Here is a 22146-nt window from a genome sequence, read left to right as displayed (position 1 = left end):
AACGGATACGAGTCTCGAACAGTGCAGGCATTGAGTTTCCTGTAATCTACACAGAACCGGATGGTCCCGTCCTTTTTCTTGACGAGCACCACCGGGGCTGCCCAAGGGCTCTGACTACTCTGCACCACTCCTGAATCCAGCATCTGCCTCAGTAATGTTTTCACCTCTTGGTACATTTTGGGCGGGATCTGCCGGTATCGTTCTCGAATTGGACGAGCTTCCCCAGTCGGGATCTCATGCGTGATGGCTTCAGTACAGCCGAAATCTTCGGCGTGACGGGTGAATGCGGCCTGATTTTTCCACAGCATAGTTTCTAGTGCTTGCACACGCTCAGGGCCCATAGCCTTCACATCCACTTCCATTTGCTCAAGGATGACCCGTCCACTCCACTGCGGGGATGGTGTCTCTTCGTCTTCCGCAGCAACTGCTAGGGTCCACCCCACACCTTCTTTCGGTGATAAAGACATCTCCTTCTGACTCACCACTTCACCCTTATGTAGGTACACCAGGGCCAGATCTGTCCCTCGTGGCAAGGCGACCTCCCTGGGGCTCACATTCAAAGCTCTTATGGGGACATGTCCTCGCTGGACCACAGCTATCGTACGAGCTATCATGACTTCTTGATCCACTCCTCCGCCTACCACAGGCTGAACAACCACTTCCAACCCATCAAGGTTGCGGTGAGTCCCCACTGGAAGGTACACTATAGTTTCTTGCTCGGGAGGTAGGATTACAGGTTCTTTCCCAGGAGCCCGGATGACCCCTACCGTCTGAAAAGATGGCACACTCTTCTGCGTCCCACAGACGCGGATCAGTCGTTGAAGGGCTTCTTGAGTAGGCTTATGTGGGGTAGCTTTCTTCCAATATCCAGGTCCCCGTTTGGTAAACATAATCTGATCGAGTTCACGTAGGATATTCATTCCCAGTACTACAGGCACATCTTTCTTGACAGGCTCAGGGACTAGTAGGATCCCTTTTCTTCCAACTGCTTGTCCACAAATTCGAATATTCATCCACACGACCCCTGTGACCGGAATCGGTTGTTGGTTGGCAGCAAACAAGCGAATCAATGTCTCTTTTTCTGGCTTGGCCAGGTTCTGGAAATGCCGCTTGAAGTACGCTTCTGACATCGTTGTCACTTGGGACCCAGTATCTACCAGGCAATCCACCAGAACTCCTTCAAATTCAGCACGTAGGATGGGGCTCCCAGCAATCAAGTGTTCGTTATGATATGGAGCGGCCTCTCTTCTCGCCTCCCCCGCAGAGTGCCGCACTACTGCGGGGGTTGGTAGTTTAACGGCGGCTTCCACTGGCCTTGAGTATAGTTCTGACAGTCTCTGGCAAGGTGCCCCCGTCCTCCACACTCCCAGCATTGAATGCCTCCTCCTCGCCGAGGAGTACTTCGAGCCTGTCCTCGTGCCGCCGATGCCTGACGGGAGGGGGCTTGTTCCCACTGATCCCTTGTCGATCGGGCCGAAGGATGATTGCATGAGTATGGTGGGTCAGTCTCTTGTAGTTCCCCCACTCTCCGCTCCATCTGGGTCAGTTTCTCTTGCACGTTAACAAGGGACTGCTGCAAGTCTTGCACTACCTGGACCAGCACTTCTTGATGGTTTGAGTCCCCTCTGGAATTGGTGCCCTGGACACGCATCACTCCAGACGCATAGCTTTCTTCTTTACTTCGGGCCACTGTTTCCGCCAGAACTTGACGAAACGTAAGGGTTGGATCTGCCCGGACCCGTTCTGACAGTGCTTGCCTCAAGGATGTGCTGTGTAGACCCAAAATGAATTGCTCCCGGAGTATCTGGTCTTTAGAGCCCATGCTGCCAAATCCATCTGCCTCCTTCCTCTGCACCTCTTCGAACACTTCTTGCAGTGCTGTTGCATACTGAGAAATTCCTTCTTCTTCCCGCTGCAGCCTAGAGAAAAATTTGGCGCGAAGATGTCCCGCGCTAGCAGTCTCGCTGTAGATCTCTTCCAGGAACTTCACTAGCTCCTTCAGGGTACTGCGGGTGAGTTCTGGTTGTAGGCAGACGTTCCTGCGGGCTTCCCCCTCTATGGCAGTTAAAGCAATGTCCACTTCAAGGTCTGGGCTTATGTTATAAATCTTCAGGGTGCATTGCAGCCGGGACACCCAGTCGGACAGTGGCATATTCTTGCCGTCAAACTTTGGGAGCACACTAAATATGGTGCCCATAGGGAGTGTCCTTGCAGGGGTTCCACCAATGCCCACAGCATCCCCATTAATGTTAGCATTCCCGCCATTGCTGTCTGCTGCCTCCATCTTGATGACAGTACCCTGCTCGCAGCGCCACTTGAAGCGATGGCCGAGGGGCCACCACGGTGCAGGAAGACTACTGTACACAAGACGAGGTGCAAACAACAAGGGATAGATTTATTGGGAAACAGGAAATGGAAAGGACAAGGAAGGTGCAAACAGGGGTTTACAATAACAAAAGATAATGCACATGAGTCAATTTGTCTGTAAAATAGCACAGTGCTTAAGCAATTGCAAACTCAGAATCTATCTCACAAGCAACTTTACACAATGAAACATATATCGTTGCTACTCTGCATATAATCTCCCTGGCCTTTACTACGCAGGCCACACGGCTACCGTGCTCTAACTACTGAAGCCTGCACTAGGCCCTAACTGGTACACCAGACAGGAACAGACTCACGGTGATGTTGGGGACACAGGTCCAGTCCCAGGGGGGCCCCCCGAAGTCCAAAACGGTGGTGAGCACGGATTCCTGTCGGCTCTGTAAAGCGTGGTCTTCTCTTTGCTCCTGGAAACCGTAAGTCCCCTTTTCAGTATCTTCGTGGCTCCACAAACCAGCGCAGAACAGCCACCCTTCGCTGTAACCGGGAAAGTCTAATTAACAATCGCAGTTCGTCTCAAGCTGTGTAGTCTTTCTTGCAGCCAACGACTCTTTCTTGCAGGCAGAACAGCTCACAGTTCTCTCAGTTCCCTCTCAAACTCTTCTCCCTCACGCTGCTCAGCTCCACCCACTCTACACAGCCCCGACCAGTTCATAGCAAAAACAAGAGTAGGGGAGAACAGTAGAACATACCATAACATAAGACAAGGGGATGCAGCCTCTTAAAGTGACAGCGTGTTTCTTATTATCCATAACAGCACCACCCTCTTACACTGCACCGGCCAATCACCGCCATGACAATACTTGTCATTGGCTGCAGGGCCGGCATTTGGGGCAGGCAGACCAGGCAGACGCCTGGGGCCTCCACCTACAAAGAGGGTCCCCTGCATCTGCAGCCCCTTTATGAAGTGCCCAAAGGGTGTACAGCAGTGAATAATGCTGTGCATTTCTCTGTAGTCCTGAAGCATCTCTCCCAAACCCCCTTGACTGTGGTCCCGAAGCTCTGTGCTGATTGCTGTAGGATCAGGTTTCACAGTCACATACAGCAGGGATTAGCATAGGCTCTGACCACAGTCACTAAATCACTGCTTGTAATCTGACAGGGCGACCTCCTGTCACTATGGTCTGGATGACACAAGACAGGAATATTGTCTGCTGAATTAGGATATTTATTATATAGAAATAAATGACTTCACATGTGAAATAATAAGGTTAAACCATACACATATATAGTACAGGTGTGCATATGAATCAGCGTTTTTGGTGCATTTTCTTTTTTTTGCAGCCAAAGTCTGCTCTCTTGGCAGTAAAAACACTGCTTTCACAACACCCATTTTTACGGTATGGGCAGTCTATCCAGAAATGGCAGCCCTTTGGATGCAGCGGACATGTGCTGCGTCCAAAGTGCTGCCATGTTTTGAACACAGGTGATTCCGCGTGTGTTGATTGATCTGTGCGGAATCACAGCATCCAATACATTGCACGGGTGACATTTCTTTAACGGAGACTCGCATCTACGCAAGATGAATTGACATGCTGGGGTCTGGAGAGATGAGCCGCATGTCCGTCTCTGCGGGTGAGGTGTGGATGTCAGTGCACGCATAGTAGAGATGTAATTTCTTGAAATCCCATCCACTATACTGTAACATCTGGCCGCTGTGGGTTGGACGCTGTACAAGTACACAGCAGCCGACCCGCAGCGTTTTCTGATTGTGGACACACACCCTTAGAGCTTTTGCTGTTTGTTTTTTTTACAGTATGCATTTTGTCTACAGTACATGTATAATAAAGTTAATTTTATTCCACAAAAACGCTGTGAAAAACAACATTGCGACATTTGCAGCATTGTTTAAACTTTTTCAAAAAAGTGAAAAAAAATTGCTGAAAGAAGTGACACGCTGCAGATTTAAAAAACGCTGCAGTTGTGAAATTCAGTCAGGAGAAAATAAAAGGGTGCGCAGGAGATTTCTGAAAACCTCAGTTTTTGCTTGTGCTGTAAACTTCTTATTTGCAGAATAAAAGGCTGCACAAATTCTGCATATGAACATGGCGAAAAGCTGCTTTTCAAAGCGCCAGCAAAACATAGGAGATTTCCGAAGTCTCCTGCACGCGCTTTTTTCTTCTGACTGGATTTCAGAACTGTAGCGCTTTTAAAATCTGTAGCGTGTCACTTCTTTCAGTGTGTTTTCACCCGTAGAAAGCAATGAAAGAATAAAACAGCTGCAGATATTGCAACGCAATTTTCGTTGCAATTTTTTAAGTGGTTTTGGTGAATTAAACTATTCGGTCTTGTTCACATGTTCAGTATTTCACATCAGTATTTGTAATGCAGAAACAGCAGTGGAACAATCAGAATCCACCACTTCTGTATTTCTCACCCTCCTGGTTTTGGCTTACAGATACTGATGTGAAATACTGACCGAACACTCAACATGTGAACGTGGCCTTATACATACTGTAGACAAAGCAAACATCCTCACTCCAAAAAAAGCTGAAAAAAGTATGAAGAACATCACAAAACAAGCTGAAAAACAGGGGTTTTGAACACAACGTTTTTACTGCAAATAGAGAAGGTTTTGGCTACTGAAAAAAATGCTGCATGTGAACATAGTCTTACTCTGAAACGCTATGGTTATCTGTGGTGTTACATAGGATTGCAGGTGACATCTACTACATTATCTGTTCTCAGAGAGTTATCACTGCTATCTCTGGTGTTACATAGGACTGCAGGTGACATCTAATACATTATCTGTTCTCAGAGAGTTATCACTGTGATATCTGTGGTGTTACATAGGACTGCAGGTGACATCTAATACATTATCTGTACTCAGAGAGTTATCACTGTGTTATCTGCAGTGTTAAAAAAAAAAATGAGGGGGTTGGGGGGCAACTCTTTGTCTTAGGGCTTGAGCCCCCAATCTTTTCTGACCCTAGCAACGCCCCTGCATACAGCTAATAGTGGCAGACCCGCTGGCCGATATAAGGCCCCTAAATATGGGGGCCACAGTGTGAGCACTGGCTCCAGGGCCCTCTACCAACTGTATTCGCATCCTGCTCATGTAATGTAACATAAATGTTTGTGTAATTTTACAATGTTAGCATTTGGGGCCCCACTTTAAAATTTTGCCTAGGGCCCCACTTTGTCTAAAACCGGCCCTGCATGGCTGTGAAGTGCCCACGGTCTAAAAGCTTGTTGATTGGCTGCGCTTCAGCCTTTCACAGCACAAGGATGACATCAGTTTAGAATACTTGTGCTGTGCTGTGAGTTTAACATTGCAAAGTATAGAAGAAGCTTTGTAATCTATTTATTTATCCATCCTTGAAAAACACTGATGAAACACTGACCAAATACGGATGATACTCAGATCCAAAACACTAACGCACTTATCATTTTTTCTGAATGAGACCTTAAGCAAACAGTCATTCACGCCGCTCACCTTTGTGAGTCAATGGTTGGTGTTGATTATCCATGAATCTTAACTTTTGCAATTATACAAGGATAACAAAAAACCACAAAAGAAAGAAATGCCTCCTCAGGTCCTTCACTAGGTATAGTGGGTCATCAGTCACCTGGAGCCATACTTTATATGTAACATTTCTGGAAGACATTATTCAGAATGGAACCAGTTTTGGAGTACACACCTCATTACTCTTAATAATTTCATTTTTCCGCTTATCACTTACCTGTACACTTGTTGAGCTTTGTTACTTCGGAAGGACAGAATTCGGTTACATTTTCTCTCTGATAACCTTTTATACATTCACAGTAATAACCACTTTGGATGTTTTTACACTCAGTGTTGGCATCACAATGGTGTGTGCCCTCTCTGCACTCATTTATCTCTGTAAAACACAGAAAACTTGTGAGAAAAATTTTCCCCTTGGTTACCAATTTTTCTAGGATCTTAGAATGGTTAAACGTTTAGCAGCAATTTTTCTTTAACTTTTTTCAATAAAATTGACACATTTTACAAACCTACTCAGTTCTGATGTTGACTTGGAGGGGCCTACATGTAAAAAAAAAAATCCCCAAAAAGTTATACTAGTTTAAAAGCTGCACCCGTCGAACTATTCAAAATCGAATTCAATACTTTTTTCTAACTCTTAGGTGCCTCACGGGAAATAATGCAATAAGAAATGAAAAAGTACATTCTTTCAATTAAAATTAACGTTTAGCCACAATTTATTCACTTTCACAAGGAGTAATAACACAAAAATGCTACAAAAAAATTGTTACGCAATTGCTAATGATACCGGGCAATACTCTATATGTGGAGAATTTACTGTTTGAGTACTCAGCGGGGCGCAGGAGGGGAGTAGTGCTTCCTGACTTTTGGAGCCCAAATTTCACTCGAATACATTGTTCCATTTGTTGAACCCCAGGGGTGCCGAAACAGCAGAAACCACCATCTCCCATAAATGACATAATTTTGGAAACTGCACTTTGTATTTCATGACAAACCAGCACATACTTATTGTAGCAGAACTGAAAGTGCTTCTGTTGGGTGCATATGTGGTATATGTGAGACAGCGGCCACAGTCTGAATGTACGCCCTGGTATATTACTTATTTTACTTCTTTTTTGCGGTGTCCCACTGTATAGAAAAGGGCGCCCACATCACTTACCTACACAGACTCCATTATCTTTCTTATACCCTGGTATACAGGGAAATGACTTGTTCCAGGACTGGCCTTCTGGGCAGATATGGTTATTACAGTTGGTTGTATCTAAAGGATAATAAAAAAGGTCCGTTCAGTTTTTATTGAATATATCTGCATTTTAACTCTTCATGGTTTTAGGAAAGCGAATCTAACAGGAGATTCATGTTCCCTAAACTGTGGACAACCTGAATCAGTCGCTGATTGCAGCAGTGTTTGTTTTAGGCCTGAGCCGCACTACCGTACAATATTATTATTATTTATTATTATTTATTGTTATAGCACCATTTATTCCATGGTGCTTTACAAGTGAGGAGGGGTATACATAATAAAAACAAGTACAATAATCTTGAACAATACAAGTCATAACTGGTACAGTAGGAGAGAGGACCCTGCCCGCGAAGGCTCACAATCTACAATATGGCCGAGTGCTATGTGAGAAAACATCACATAGCACTCGGCCCAGTGTTACTCTATGGGGCAATCCAGATCAGCGTATTTTTTCTCAGGCGTGCGAGGAAAATCACAGCATGCTGCGATTGTATGCGTATATTGTCCGAGACTCTCCAATGCAAGCCGGAGGGTGCAAGAAACACTGGGACGCCAAACGGACCATCCGTATAGTAAACAACATATACGCACACATTTTCCTGAAGCCAGGAAATTGCATCAGCCAAGAACAGGACGCTTGGAATTCAGTTTGTCCTGGCAACCTATAAAAAGGGCAGGAACACACGTCCACAGATACCAGCAACATGGCCACACGTATTCATGTGAACATGCTGATTGTTCTGGTGCAGGAGAGGCCTGAAATCTGGGACCAAGGAGAAGCCAACTATGCAGACCGCAATAAAAAGGATCCAGCTTGGATTCTGCCATATGTTCCTCAATTATGAGGAAAGTCCACGAGAAGTGCAGCAGGACATTAGTAAGTGAAAACAAAAAAATAAATAAAGTGTAAATTCATTATTCCTCATGACGTTATTTAGAATATCTGGCATGTTTGGCAATACACACTTGGCAAACTGAACGCAAGTTTACTCTGTAACCTATCAATAAAAAGGCAAACAAGGTGATCATACTTAGAATTATTTATTGTGTCACTTTGCAGTGACTGATGTCACAAGGCGGTGGCACAACTGACGGGATCAATACCGCTATGAGAGTTAAAAAGCGGTGCTGAGGAATAAGGCCCCTTAACAGTCGCTGTTAAAAGGCGTATCGGCGGCTGTTAAGGGGTTAATGGGACGGTACATAGGGAAAATCAGTGAGAAATGTAAAGCCATACAGATGTCATATGGGTAAATGGCTGAGAGAAAATCGCATCATCGCATTGCAAACGCATTACACAAGGACTACCATACGGAGAACACTTGTGTGACTCTCGGCAGTGAGACTCGGACCGATTTTTTTTATACGTTTAGTGTGATGTCGGCCTTACTCTGAAATGCTGCAGTGTGTCAGGAAAAGACATAGGGGCCATGGCTCCAATTCATCAAAACCACTGAGAGAATTGCTGAACTTGATGAGGAGGCGTGTTGGAGTGAATGCTTCTGATTCATTAAGAGTTGCACACCTCATCATGACTTAGGCGAGGCCCATAGCGGCATGCACTTTAGTGGGCACCTCAACAACAAATCTTACTCCAGCCCCGGCTAGAGTAAGATTTTTGGCGTAGTGAACGCCACAGCTCATAATAAATTTTACAAGTGGGGGTCACCACGCCCCATCATATGCCCATCCCAGCTCCACCCATTTTATTAGAGCTGTGGTGAGAATGGCATGAAATTCAATAGGGTGAAACCCAATGGTGTGAAATGTTGGGCTGTCTAGGGATCCAGAAAGCAAGTGTGGAAATTAGTATTCTCATGTGAGATGATACGCCATGGTACATAGAGCAGTGGAAATAGAAGGATGCCATGCTCAACTAACCATCTAATGTGTTTGGGACCCTTCCACTTCTTCATTGTCAACAAAGTTTGATGGCAGATAAAGATGAGGAAGTTGGATTTCAATAATCTGATCATTACATTCTTCTTATAAAAAAAAGCAATGACAGAAGTTCTGGCAGAGACTTATTCTCCTCTTACTACTAAGATCATATAAACACTTGGCCAAGCCCAACATGTAAACTTGTGTATTGCAGGACGGGAGGAATAGCTGTTAAACTATCAAAAAAAAATGTCTTAACCCATTATCTACCAATGTCCTTTTTTGGGACGCCTAATCTTTTGCTTCTAGCAACTAAGAATTTTTATAATTAGGTCCAATTTTTTGTGTTGTGTTTGTAAAATGAATGTTTTCAAAATAGGAAATCATGTCATTGTCATTTTTAATTGAATATTGGGACGCCCTTTTCTGAAAAATCCATAAAATGAAAATTTCTAATTTGGCAAGTAACGGGTTAAACACACAACGTATTTCTACAGCACCCTTTTAACTGGCCTATGCCAACATTAAGAAACGAATGTGTGTGGACCCCCAGGACACAGCTCATGTGTCCACATCATGCTCTTGCATTGACCGTGCACTCTTGCGGCTTCCAATAGTCTTTTCAGAACCTAAGCAATTTCAAAATAATTTTTATTACTGTACTGTTTGTAGGATTATACAACTTTTTGCCCAAAATATTCTGAGAACAATGGAGATTACTTTTTTGACTCATTGATTTATTCCATTTAAATAACATTAGAGTCAATCTGAGTCCCCAGCTGAAATGCAGTGTATAGCATGGAGTAGGAAAAGCAGTCTGGATGTTTGATGGGGCACAAGGAGGATTTCAGACTACATGAGACTGCTGATAGTTTATGCAGATCATCTAGAAAATAAAACCGTGCGCAAACACCGTCCATAGGTAGCATCGTACATAGAACTGCCCGCGATACTTACTTGGAGGCAAAGTCGACATAGGACAGGTCAACCTCATTGGTTTCTTTTGAACATCTATGAAAAAAATAACGTGTCAGTGTCCCCACATAATATGATATAGAGAAATGATGTGATGTACATAAAGGCACAAAATCCGTCAAGTTTTGCAAAAATTCTGATGAAAAACTGCTTAAAATGTTGCATAATTTAGCAATATTTTAAGTTTTTATGCCAATTCGGCCATCTCTGACAACTTTTTTGAAAAGGAAAGTGGATGACAATTCCATTATAATTTATGCCCTTTTGACTGGAATACTATGGATATAAATAGTCTACACGCCCCTGTAGAAACGGTAGGTTTTTGTAATATGAAAAAATTCATACAAAGAAGAATAATTTCAGAACTTTTTCCACCTTTAATGTCACCCATAATCTGTACAATTCAGTTGAAAAATAAGCTGAAATCTTTTTGGGTCGAAAAAGAAAGAATTGAAATAATGTAGTTGCATAAATATGCACGTCATTAAACGCATACTTTGTTGAAGTGCTCTTTGAATTTATGACAGCATTCAGTCTTTTTGGGTAGGCGTCTATCAGCATAGCACATCTAGAATTGGCAATTTTTGTTAGCTCCTCCTTGTAGTAGCATTCGAAATCTCAGATTTCACGGGCATTGTTGTGAACTCTATTTTTGGGCTCCCTCTAGTGGTCACAAGCGGTACTGTGTAGTGTTGTCTTTCTGCAGGTTGGCTTCATCACCTGGTTCGTTATCCTTGGTTGGTTTCCTATTTAGCTCACCTGGATACTCAGTTCCTTGCCTGCTATCAATGTATTCAGTGCTCTTCAGATTCCTGGTGACTACCTTGCTCCCAGTCTCTCCAAGACAAGCTAAGTTTTTGTTTGTTCAGTTTCTGATTATCAGCGTTCATCATGTTTTTTGTCCAGCTTGTTAAAATGTGATTTCTTACTTGCTGGTTGCTCTAGGGGACTGAGTTTCTCCCCTCACACCGTTAGTTGGTGTGGGGGTTCTTGAAATCTCAGTGTGGATATTTTGTAAGGGTTTTTTACTGACCGCATAGACCCCTTTTCTATTTTCTGCTATCTAGAATTAGTGGGCCTCTTTTGCTGAATCTGCTTTCACCCCTGTGTATGTGCCTTCCTCTTACCTCACCGTTATTATCTGTTGGGGGCTTCTATATCTTTGGGGATTATTTCTCTGGAGGCAAGAGAGGTCTTTCTTTCTCTCTAGGGGTAGTTAGTTCCTCAGGCTGGCTCGAGACGTCTAGGATTTTAGACACGTTCACCGGCTGCCTCTAGTGTGGTTGGATAGGTTCAGTTTTGCGGTCAGTCCAGTTTTCCACCTCCCTAGAGCTTGTCCTATGTTTAGTCACCTTGCTGGAGTAATTTGTGATCCTCAACCACTAAGGATCATAACAGTATAGCAGGCCAAAAAGTGTTTTATGCATCGCAGAAGTGGGATTAAAAGAAGACCTGAGTACATTTTTTTTTTTTTTTTTAGTGCTGCAGTCTGTCTAGCTTCTTTCATCCCCTTGAACTCTGAGTGGTTTTGAGCTCAGCTGCAGACATGGATGTTCAGACTCTGACTTCTAGTGTGGATCATCTTGCTGCACGGGTGCAAAGTATTCAGGATTTTGTTATTCATAGCCCTATGTCAGAACCAAAGATACCCATTCCTGAGTTATTTTCTGGAGATAGATCTAGGTTTCAGAATTTTAAGAATAATTGTAAGTTATTTCTATCTCTGAGACCTCGTTCCTCTGGTGATTCCGCTCAGCAAGTAAAAATTGTTATCTCCTTGTTGCGTGGCGACCCGCAGGATTGGGCTTTCTCTCTGGCGCCAGGAGATCCTGCATTGCTTAATGTGGCGTTTGCGGGAGCGCAAATCGGCGTTTGCGGGAGCGCAAATCTGCTCATCCTTTGGCGGTATTTTCTGAACAGGGACCTGAGTCTATGCAATGTGATCGAACTCTGACCAGAATTGAGCAACAAAGTCATAGACGTCAAAATGGGTTGTGCTTTTACTGTGGTGATTCTGCTCATGTTATCTCAGCATGCTCTAAACGCTTAAAAAAGGTTGCTAAACCTGTCACCATTGGTACTATACAGCCTAAATTTATTTTGTCTGTTACTTTGATTTGTTCTTTGTCGTCCTACTCGGTTATGGCCTTTGTGGATTCGGGTGCTGCCCTGAATCTGATGGATTTGTCATTTGCCAGGCACTGTGGTTTTGTCCTGGAGCCTTTGGAATTTCCTATTCCTCTGAGGGGAATTGATGCTACGCCATTGGCTGAGAATAAACCTCAGTATTGGACGCAAATGACCATGTGCATGACTCCCGTTCATCAGGAGGTGATTCGCTTTCTTGTTCTGCATAATTTACATGATGTTGTCGTTTTGGGTCTGCCATGGCTGCAGGCTCATAATCCAGTTTTAGATTGGAAAGCTATGTCTGTGTCTAGTTGGGGTTGTCAGGGAATTCATGGCGATACTCCATTGGTGTCTATTGCTTCTTCCACTCCTTCTGAGGTCCCTGAGTTTTTGTCTGACTACCAGGATGTATTTGATGAGCCTAGGTCCAGTGCCCTGCCCCCTCATAGGGATTGTGACTGTGCTATAAATTTAATTCCTGGTAGTAAATTCCCTAAGGGACGACTTTTTAATTTGTCTATACCAGAGCATGCCGCGATGCGGAGTTATATAAAGGAGACTTTGGAGAAGGGACATATTCGCCCATCCTCTTCCCCTCTTGGTGCAGGATTCTTTTTTGTGGCCAAGAAGGACGGTTCTTTGAGACCGTGTATAGATTATCGCCTTCTGAATAAAATCACAGTCAAATTTCAGTATCCTTTGCCACTATTGTCTGATTTGTTTGCTCGGATTAAGGGTGCCAGTTGGTTCACCAAGATAGATCTCCGTGGTGCGTATAATCTTGTGCGCATTAAGCAGGGAGATGAATGGAAAACAGCATTTAATACGCCCGAAGGCCATTTTGAGTACTTGGTGATGCCTTTTGGACTCTCTAATGCTCCTTCTGTGTTTCAGTCCTTCATGCATGACATTTTCCGAGAATATCTGGATAAATTTATGATTGTTTATCTGGATGACATTTTGGTTTTTTCTGATGATTGGGAGTCCCATGTGAAGCAGGTCAGGATGGTGTTTCAGGTCCTGCGTGCTAATGCTTTATTTGTGAAGGGCTCAAAATGCCTCTTCGGAGTACAGAAGGTCTCCTTTTTGGGTTTTATTTTTTCTCCTTCTACTGTGGAGATGGACCCAGTCAAGGTCCAGGCTATTCATGACTGGACTCAGCCCACGTCTGTTAAGAGTCTTCAGAAGTTCTTGGGTTTTGCTAATTTTTACCGTCGTTTCATCGCTAATTTTTCTAGTGTGGTTAAACCTTTGACGGATTTGACCAAGAAGGGCTCTGATGTGACTAATTGGTCTCCTGCGGCCGTGGAGGCCTTTCGGGAGCTTAAGCACCGGTTTTCTTCAGCTCCAGTCTTATGTCAGCCAGATGTCTCTCTCCCCTTCCAGGTCGAGGTTGATGCTTCCGAGATTGGAGCAGGGGCTGTTTTGTCGCAGAGAAGCTCTGAGGGCTCTGTGATGAAGCCGTGTGCTTTCTTTTCAAGAAAGTTTTCGCCTGCCGAGCGAAATTATGATGTTGGTAATCGGGAGTTGTTGGCTATGAAGTGGGCATTTGAGGAGTGGCGACATTGGCTCGAAGGAGCTAAACATCGTGTGGTGGTCCTGACTGATCACAAAAATCTGATTTACCTCGAGTCTGCCAAGCGCCTGAATCCTAGACAGGCTCGTTGGTCATTGTTTTTCTCCCGTTTCAACTTCGTGGTCTCATACCTGCCTGGTTCGAAGAACGTGAAAGCTGATGCACTTTCTAGGAGTTTTGTGCCTGACTCTCCGGGAGTTTCTGAGCCGGCTGGTATTCTCAGAGGGAGTGATTTTGTCTGCCATTTCTCCAGATTTGCGACGAGTGCTGCAGAAATTTCAGGCGGATAGACCTGACCGTTGTCCACCAGAGAGACTGTTTGTCCCGGATAGATGGACCAGCAGAGTTATTTCCGAGGTTCATTCTTCGGTGTTGGCGGGTCATCCTGGGATTTTTGGTACCAGAGATTTGGTGGCTAGGTCCTTCTGGTGGCCTTCCTTGTCGCGGGATGTGCGTTCCTTTGTGCAGTCTTGTGGGATTTGTGCTCGGGCTAAGCCTTGCTGTTCTCGTGCCAGCGGTTTGCTTTTGCCTTTGCCTGTCCCGAAAAGGCCTTGGATGCACATTTCCATGGATCTTATTTCGGATCTGCCAGTATCTCAGAAAATGTCTGTCATCTGGGTGGTGTATGATCGTTTTTCCAAGATGGTCCATTTGGTGCCCTTGCCTAAGCTGCCTTCCTCCTCCGATTTGGTTCCTCTATTTTTTCAGAATGTGGTTCGCTTGCAATGCATTCCTGAAAATATTGTGTCTGATAGAGGATCCCAGTTTGTGTCCAGGTTTTGGCGAACTTTTTGTGCTAAGATGGGCATTAATTTGTCTTTTTCGTCGGCCTTCCAGCCTCAGACTAATGGCCAAACCGAGCGAACTAATCAGATGTTGGAGACTTATTTGAGATGTTTTGTTTCTGCTGATCAGGATGATTGGGTGACTTTTTTGCCATTGGCCGAGTTTGCCCTTAATAATCGGGCTAGTTCTGCTACCTTGGTTTCGCCTTTTTTCTGCAATTCTGGTTTCCATCCTCGTTTTTCCTCGGGTCAGGTTGAGTCTTCTGACTGTCCTGGGGTGGATTCTGTGGTGGATAGGTTGCAGCAGATTTGGAGCCATGTGGTGGACAATCTGAAATTGTCACAGGAGAGGGCTCAGCGCTTTGCCAACCGCCGCCGCGGTGTGGGTCCCCGACTTCGTGTTGGGGATTTGGTGTGGCTGTCTTCTCGGTATGTTCCTATGAAGGTTTCATCTCCTAAGTTTAAGCCTCGCTTCATCGGTCCTTATAAGATCTTGGAAATCCTTAACCCGGTGTCTTTTCGTTTGGATCTCCCGGCATCGTTTGCCATCCATAATGTGTTCCATAGGTCTTTGTTGCGGAGGTATGTGGTACCTGTGGTTCCTTCTGTTGAGCCTCCTGCTCCGGTGCTGGTCGAGGGCGAATTGGAGTACGTGGTGTAGAAGATTTTGGATTCTCGTATCTCTAGACGGAGACTTCAGTATCTGGTTAAGTGGAAGGGCTATGGTCAGGAGGATAATTCCTGGGTTGTCGCCTCTGATGTTCATGCGGCCGATTTGGTTCGTGCCTTCCACGCAGCTCGTCCTGATCGCCCTGGGGGTCTTGATGAGGGTTCGGTGACCCCTCCTCAAGGGGGGGTACTGTTGTGAACTCTATTTTTGGGCTCCCTCTAGTGGTCACAAGCGGTACTGTGTAGTGTTGTCTTTCTGCAGGTTGGCTTCATCACCTGGTTCGTTATCCTTGGTTGGTTTCCTATTTAGCTCACCTGGATACTCAGTTCCTTGCCTGCTATCAATGTATTCAGTGCTCTTCAGATTCCTGGTGACTACCTTGCTCCCAGTCTCTCCAAGACAAGCTAAGTTTTTGTTTGTTCAGTTTCTGATTATCAGCGTTCATCATGTTTTTTGTCCAGCTTGTTAAAATGTGATTTCTTACTTGCTGGTTGCTCTAGGGGACTGAGTTTCTCCTCTCACACCGTTAGTTGGTGTGGGGGTTCTTGAAATCTCAGTGTGGATATTTTGTAAGGGTTTTTTACTGACCGCATAGACCCCTTTTCTATTTTCTGCTATCTAGAATTAGTGGGCCTCTTTTGCTGAATCTGCTTTCACCCCTGTGTATGTGCCTTCCTCTTACCTCACCGTTATTATCTGTTGGGGGCTTCTATATCTTTGGGGATTATTTCTCTGGAGGCAAGAGAGGTCTTTCTTTCTCTCTAGGGGTAGTTAGTTCCTCAGGCTGGCTCGAGACGTCTAGGATTTTAGACACGTTCACCGGCTGCCTCTAGTGTGGTTGGATAGGTTCAGTTTTGCGGTCAGTCCAGTTTTCCACCTCCCTAGAGCTTGTCCTATGTTTAGTCACCTTGCTGGAGTAATTTGTGATCCTCAACCACTAAGGATCATAACAGTATAGCAGGCCAAAAAGTGTTTTATGCATCGCAGAAGTGGGATTAAAAGAAGACCTGAGTACATTTTTTTTTTTTTTTTTTAGTGCTGCAGTCTGTCTAGCTTCTTTCATCCCCTTGAACTCTGAGTGGTTTTGAGCTCAGCTGCAGACATGGATGTTCAGACTCTGACTTCTAGTGTGGATCATCTTGCTGCACGGGTGCAAAGTATTCAGGATTTTGTTATTCATAGCCCTATGTCAGAACCAAAGATACCCATTCCTGAGTTATTTTCTGGAGATAGATCTAGGTTTCAGAATTTTAAGAATAATTGTAAGTTATTTCTATCTCTGAGACCTCGTTCCTCTGGTGATTCCGCTCAGCAAGTAAAAATTGTTATCTCCTTGTTGCGTGGCGACCCGCAGGATTGGGCTTTCTCTCTGGCGCCAGGAGATCCTGCATTGCTTAATGTGGCGTTTGCGGGAGCGCAAATCGGCGTTTGCGGGAGCGCAAATCTGCTCATCCTTTGGCGGTATTTTCTGAACAGGGACCTGAGTCTATGCAATGTGATCGAACTCTGACCAGAATTGAGCGACAAAGTCATAGACGTCAAAATGGGTTGTGCTTTTACTGTGGTGATTCTGCTCATGTTATCTCAGCATGCTCTAAACGCTTAAAAAAGGTTGCTAAACCTGTCACCATTGGTACTATACAGCCTAAATTTATTTTGTCTGTTACTTTGATTTGTTCTTTGTCGTCCTACTCGGTTATGGCCTTTGTGGATTCGGGTGCTGCCCTGAATCTGATGGATTTGTCATTTGCCAGGCACTGTGGTTTTGTCCTGGAGCCTTTGGAATTTCCTATTCCTCTGAGGGGAATTGATACTACGCCATTGGCTGAGAATAAACCTCAGTATTGGACGCAAATGACCATGTGCATGACTCCCGTTCATCAGGAGGTGATTCGCTTTCTTGTTCTGCATAATTTACATGATGTTGTCGTTTTGGGTCTGCCATGGCTGCAGGCTCATAATCCAGTTTTAGATTGGAAAGCTATGTCTGTGTCTAGTTGGGGTTGTCAGGGAATTCATGGCGATACTCCATTGGTGTCTATTGCTTCTTCCACTCCTTCTGAGGTCCCTGAGTTTTTGTCTGACTACCAGGATGTATTTGATGAGCCTAGGTCCAGTGCCCTGCCCCCTCATAGGGATTGTGACTGTGCTATAAATTTAATTCCTGGTAGTAAATTCCCTAAGGGACGACTTTTTAATTTGTCTATACCAGAGCATGCCGCGATGCGGAGTTATATAAAGGAGACTTTGGAGAAGGGACATATTCGCCCATCCTCTTCCCCTCTTGGTGCAGGATTCTTTTTTGTGGCCAAGAAGGACGGTTCTTTGAGACCGTGTATAGATTATCGCCTTCTGAATAAAATCACAGTCAAATTTCAGTATCCTTTGCCACTATTGTCTGATTTGTTTGCTCGGATTAAGGGTGCCAGTTGGTTCACCAAGATAGATCTCCGTGGTGCGTATAATCTTGTGCGCATTAAGCAGGGAGATGAATGGAAAACAGCATTTAATACGCCCGAAGGCCATTTTGAGTACTTGGTGATGCCTTTTGGACTCTCTAATGCTCCTTCTGTGTTTCAGTCCTTCATGCATGACATTTTCCGAGAATATCTGGATAAATTTATGATTGTTTATCTGGATGACATTTTGGTTTTTTCTGATGATTGGGAGTCCCATGTGAAGCAGGTCAGGATGGTGTTTCAGGTCCTGCGTGCTAATGCTTTATTTGTGAAGGGCTCAAAATGCCTCTTCGGAGTACAGAAGGTCTCCTTTTTGGGTTTTATTTTTTCTCCTTCTACTGTGGAGATGGACCCAGTCAAGGTCCAGGCTATTCATGACTGGACTCAGCCCACGTCTGTTAAGAGTCTTCAGAAGTTCTTGGGTTTTGCTAATTTTTACCGTCGTTTCATCGCTAATTTTTCTAGTGTGGTTAAACCTTTGACGGATTTGACCAAGAAGGGCTCTGATGTGACTAATTGGTCTCCTGCGGCCGTGGAGGCCTTTCGGGAGCTTAAGCACCGGTTTTCTTCAGCTCCAGTCTTATGTCAGCCAGATGTCTCTCTCCCCTTCCAGGTCGAGGTTGATGCTTCCGAGATTGGAGCAGGGGCTGTTTTGTCGCAGAGAAGCTCTGAGGGCTCTGTGATGAAGCCGTGTGCTTTCTTTTCAAGAAAGTTTTCGCCTGCCGAGCGAAATTATGATGTTGGTAATCGGGAGTTGTTGGCTATGAAGTGGGCATTTGAGGAGTGGCGACATTGGCTCGAAGGAGCTAAACATCGTGTGGTGGTCCTGACTGATCACAAAAATCTGATTTACCTCGAGTCTGCCAAGCGCCTGAATCCTAGACAGGCTCGTTGGTCATTGTTTTTCTCCCGTTTCAACTTCGTGGTCTCATACCTGCCTGGTTCGAAGAACGTGAAAGCTGATGCACTTTCTAGGAGTTTTGTGCCTGACTCTCCGGGAGTTTCTGAGCCGGCTGGTATTCTCAGAGGGAGTGATTTTGTCTGCCATTTCTCCAGATTTGCGACGAGTGCTGCAGAAATTTCAGGCGGATAGACCTGACCGTTGTCCACCAGAGAGACTGTTTGTCCCGGATAGATGGACCAGCAGAGTTATTTCCGAGGTTCATTCTTCGGTGTTGGCGGGTCATCCTGGGATTTTTGGTACCAGAGATTTGGTGGCTAGGTCCTTCTGGTGGCCTTCCTTGTCGCGGGATGTGCGTTCCTTTGTGCAGTCTTGTGGGATTTGTGCTCGGGCTAAGCCTTGCTGTTCTCGTGCCAGCGGTTTGCTTTTGCCTTTGCCTGTCCCGAAAAGGCCTTGGATGCACATTTCCATGGATCTTATTTCGGATCTGCCAGTATCTCAGAAAATGTCTGTCATCTGGGTGGTGTATGATCGTTTTTCCAAGATGGTCCATTTGGTGCCCTTGCCTAAGCTGCCTTCCTCCTCCGATTTGGTTCCTCTATTTTTTCAGAATGTGGTTCGCTTGCAATGCATTCCTGAAAATATTGTGTCTGATAGAGGATCCCAGTTTGTGTCCAGGTTTTGGCGAACTTTTTGTGCTAAGATGGGCATTGATTTGTCTTTTTCGTCGGCCTTCCAGCCTCAGACTAATGGCCAAACCGAGCGAACTAATCAGACGTTGGAGACTTATTTGAGATGTTTTGTTTCTGCTGATCAGGATGATTGGGTGACTTTTTTGCCATTGGCCGAGTTTGCCCTTAATAATCGGGCTAGTTCTGCTACCTTGGTTTCGCCTTTTTTCTGCAATTCTGGTTTCCATCCTCGTTTTTCCTCGGGTCAGGTTGAGTCTTCTGACTGTCCTGGGGTGGATTCTGTGGTGGATAGGTTGCAGCAGATTTGGAGCCATGTGGTGGACAATCTGAAATTGTCACAGGAGAGGGCTCAGCGCTTTGCCAACCGCCGCCGCGGTGTGGGTCCCCGACTTCGTGTTGGGGATTTGGTGTGGCTGTCTTCTCGGTATGTTCCTATGAAGGTTTCATCTCCTAAGTTTAAGCCTCGCTTCATCGGTCCTTATAAGATCTTGGAAATCCTTAACCCGGTGTCTTTTCGTTTGGATCTCCCGGCATCGTTTGCCATCCATAATGTGTTCCATAGGTCTTTGTTGCGGAGGTATGTGGTACCTGTGGTTCCTTCTGTTGAGCCTCCTGCTCCAGTGCTGGTCGAGGGCGAATTGGAGTACGTGGTGTAGAAGATTTTGGATTCTCGTATCTCTAGACGGAGACTTCAGTATCTGGTTAAGTGGAAGGGCTATGGTCAGGAGGATAATTCCTGGGTTGTCGCCTCTGATGTTCATGCGGCCGATTTGGTTCGTGCCTTCCACGCAGCTCGTCCTGATCGCCCTGGGGGTCTTGATGAGGGTTCGGTGACCCCTCCTCAAGGGGGGGTACTGTTGTGAACTCTATTTTTGGGCTCCCTCTAGTGGTCACAAGCGGTACTGTGTAGTGTTGTCTTTCTGCAGGTTGGCTTCATCACCTGGTTCGTTATCCTTGGTTGGTTTCCTATTTAGCTCACCTGGATACTCAGTTCCTTGCCTGCTATCAATGTATTCAGTGCTCTTCAGATTCCTGGTGACTACCTTGCTCCCAGTCTCTCCAAGACAAGCTAAGTTTTTGTTTGTTCAGTTTCTGATTATCAGCGTTCATCATGTTTTTTGTCCAGCTTGTTAAAATGTGATTTCTTACTTGCTGGTTGCTCTAGGGGACTGAGTTTCTCCTCTCACACCGTTAGTTGGTGTGGGGGTTCTTGAAATCTCAGTGTGGATATTTTGTAAGGGTTTTTTACTGACCGCATAGACCCCTTTTCTATTTTCTGCTATCTAGAATTAGTGGGCCTCTTTTGCTGAATCTGCTTTCACCCCTGTGTATGTGCCTTCCTCTTACCTCACCGTTATTATCTGTTGGGGGCTTCTATATCTTTGGGGATTATTTCTCTGGAGGCAAGAGAGGTCTTTCTTTCTCTCTAGGGGTAGTTAGTTCCTCAGGCTGGCTCGAGACGTCTAGGATTTTAGACACGTTCACCGGCTGCCTCTAGTGTGGTTGGATAGGTTCAGTTTTGCAGTCAGTCCAGTTTTCCACCTCCCTAGAGCTTGTCCTATGTTTAGTCACCTTGCTGGAGTAATTTGTGATCCTCAACCACTAAGGATCATAACAGTATAGCAGGCCAAAAAGTGTTTTATGCATCGCAGAAGTGGGATTAAAAGAAGACCTGAGTACATTTTTTTTTTTTTTTTTTAGTGCTGCAGTCTGTCTAGCTTCTTTCATCCCCTTGAACTCTGAGTGGTTTTGAGCTCAGCTGCAGACATGGATGTTCAGACTCTGACTTCTAGTGTGGATCATCTTGCTGCACGGGTGCAAAGTATTCAGGATTTTGTTATTCATAGCCCTATGTCAGAACCAAAGATACCCATTCCTGAGTTGTTTTCTGGAGATAGATCTAGGTTTCAGAATTTTAAGAATAATTGTAAGTTATTTCTATCTCTGAGACCTCGTTCCTCTGGTGATTCCGCTCAGCAAGTAAAAATTGTTATCTCCTTGTTGCGTGGCGACCCGCAGGATTGGGCTTTCTCTCTGGCGCCAGGAGATCCTGCATTGCTTAATGTGGCGTTTGCGGGAGCGCAAATCGGCGTTTGCGGGAGCGCAAATCTGCTCATCCTTTGGCGGTATTTTCTGAACAGGGACCTGAGTCTATGCAATGTGATCGAACTCTGACCAGAATTGAGCGACAAAGTCATAGACGTCAAAATGGGTTGTGCTTTTACTGTGGTGATTCTGCTCATGTTATCTCAGCATGCTCTAAACGCTTAAAAAAGGTTGCTAAACCTGTCACCATTGGTACTATACAGCCTAAATTTATTTTGTCTGTTACTTTGATTTGTTTTTTGTCGTCCTACTCGGTTATGGCCTTTGTGGATTCGGGTGCTGCCCTGAATCTGATGGATTTGTCATTTGCCAGGCACTGTGGTTTTGTCCTGGAGCCTTTGGAATTTCCTATTCCTCTGAGGGGAATTGATGCTACGCCATTGGCTGAGAATAAACCTCAGTATTGGACGCAAATGACCATGTGCATGACTCCCGTTCATCAGGAGGTGATTCGCTTTCTTGTTCTGCATAATTTACATGATGTTGTCGTTTTGGGTCTGCCATGGCTGCAGGCTCATAATCCAGTTTTAGATTGGAAAGCTATGTCTGTGTCTAGTTGGGGTTGTCAGGGAATTCATGGCGATACTCCATTGGTGTCTATTGCTTCTTCCACTCCTTCTGAGGTCCCTGAGTTTTTGTCTGACTACCAGGATGTATTTGATGAGCCTAGGTCCAGTGCCCTGCCCCCTCATAGGGATTGTGACTGTGCTATAAATTTAATTCCTGGTAGTAAATTCCCTAAGGGACGACTTTTTAATTTGTCTATACCAGAGCATGCCGCGATGCGGAGTTATATAAAGGAGACTTTGGAGAAGGGACATATTCGCCCATCCTCTTCCCCTCTTGGTGCAGGATTCTTTTTTGTGGCCAAGAAGGACGG

General features: G+C 45.0%; 1 protein-coding gene across 1 annotated transcript in view; it reads right to left on the bottom strand.

Annotated features, from left to right (window-relative positions):
* Positions 1 to 22146, bottom strand: part of LOC143774866 (adhesion G protein-coupled receptor E3-like) — a 123845-nt gene that overhangs the window by 60604 nt on the left and 41095 nt on the right. The window contains exons 4-6 of the mRNA XM_077262636.1: positions 9930 to 9983; positions 7008 to 7109; positions 6066 to 6224 (exon numbers count right to left, since the gene is read on the bottom strand). Of these exons, the coding sequence (XP_077118751.1) occupies positions 6066 to 6224; positions 7008 to 7109; positions 9930 to 9983 (315 nt within the window). The remainder of the gene's footprint in view (positions 1 to 6065; positions 6225 to 7007; positions 7110 to 9929; positions 9984 to 22146) is intronic.

This window comes from Ranitomeya variabilis, chromosome 5 (genome assembly GCF_051348905.1).
Source record: "Ranitomeya variabilis isolate aRanVar5 chromosome 5, aRanVar5.hap1, whole genome shotgun sequence".
NCBI lineage: Eukaryota > Metazoa > Chordata > Amphibia > Anura > Dendrobatidae > Ranitomeya > Ranitomeya variabilis.
The sequence above is the reverse complement of the archived record's forward strand: the minus strand, read 5'-3'. Positions and strand labels throughout refer to the sequence as shown.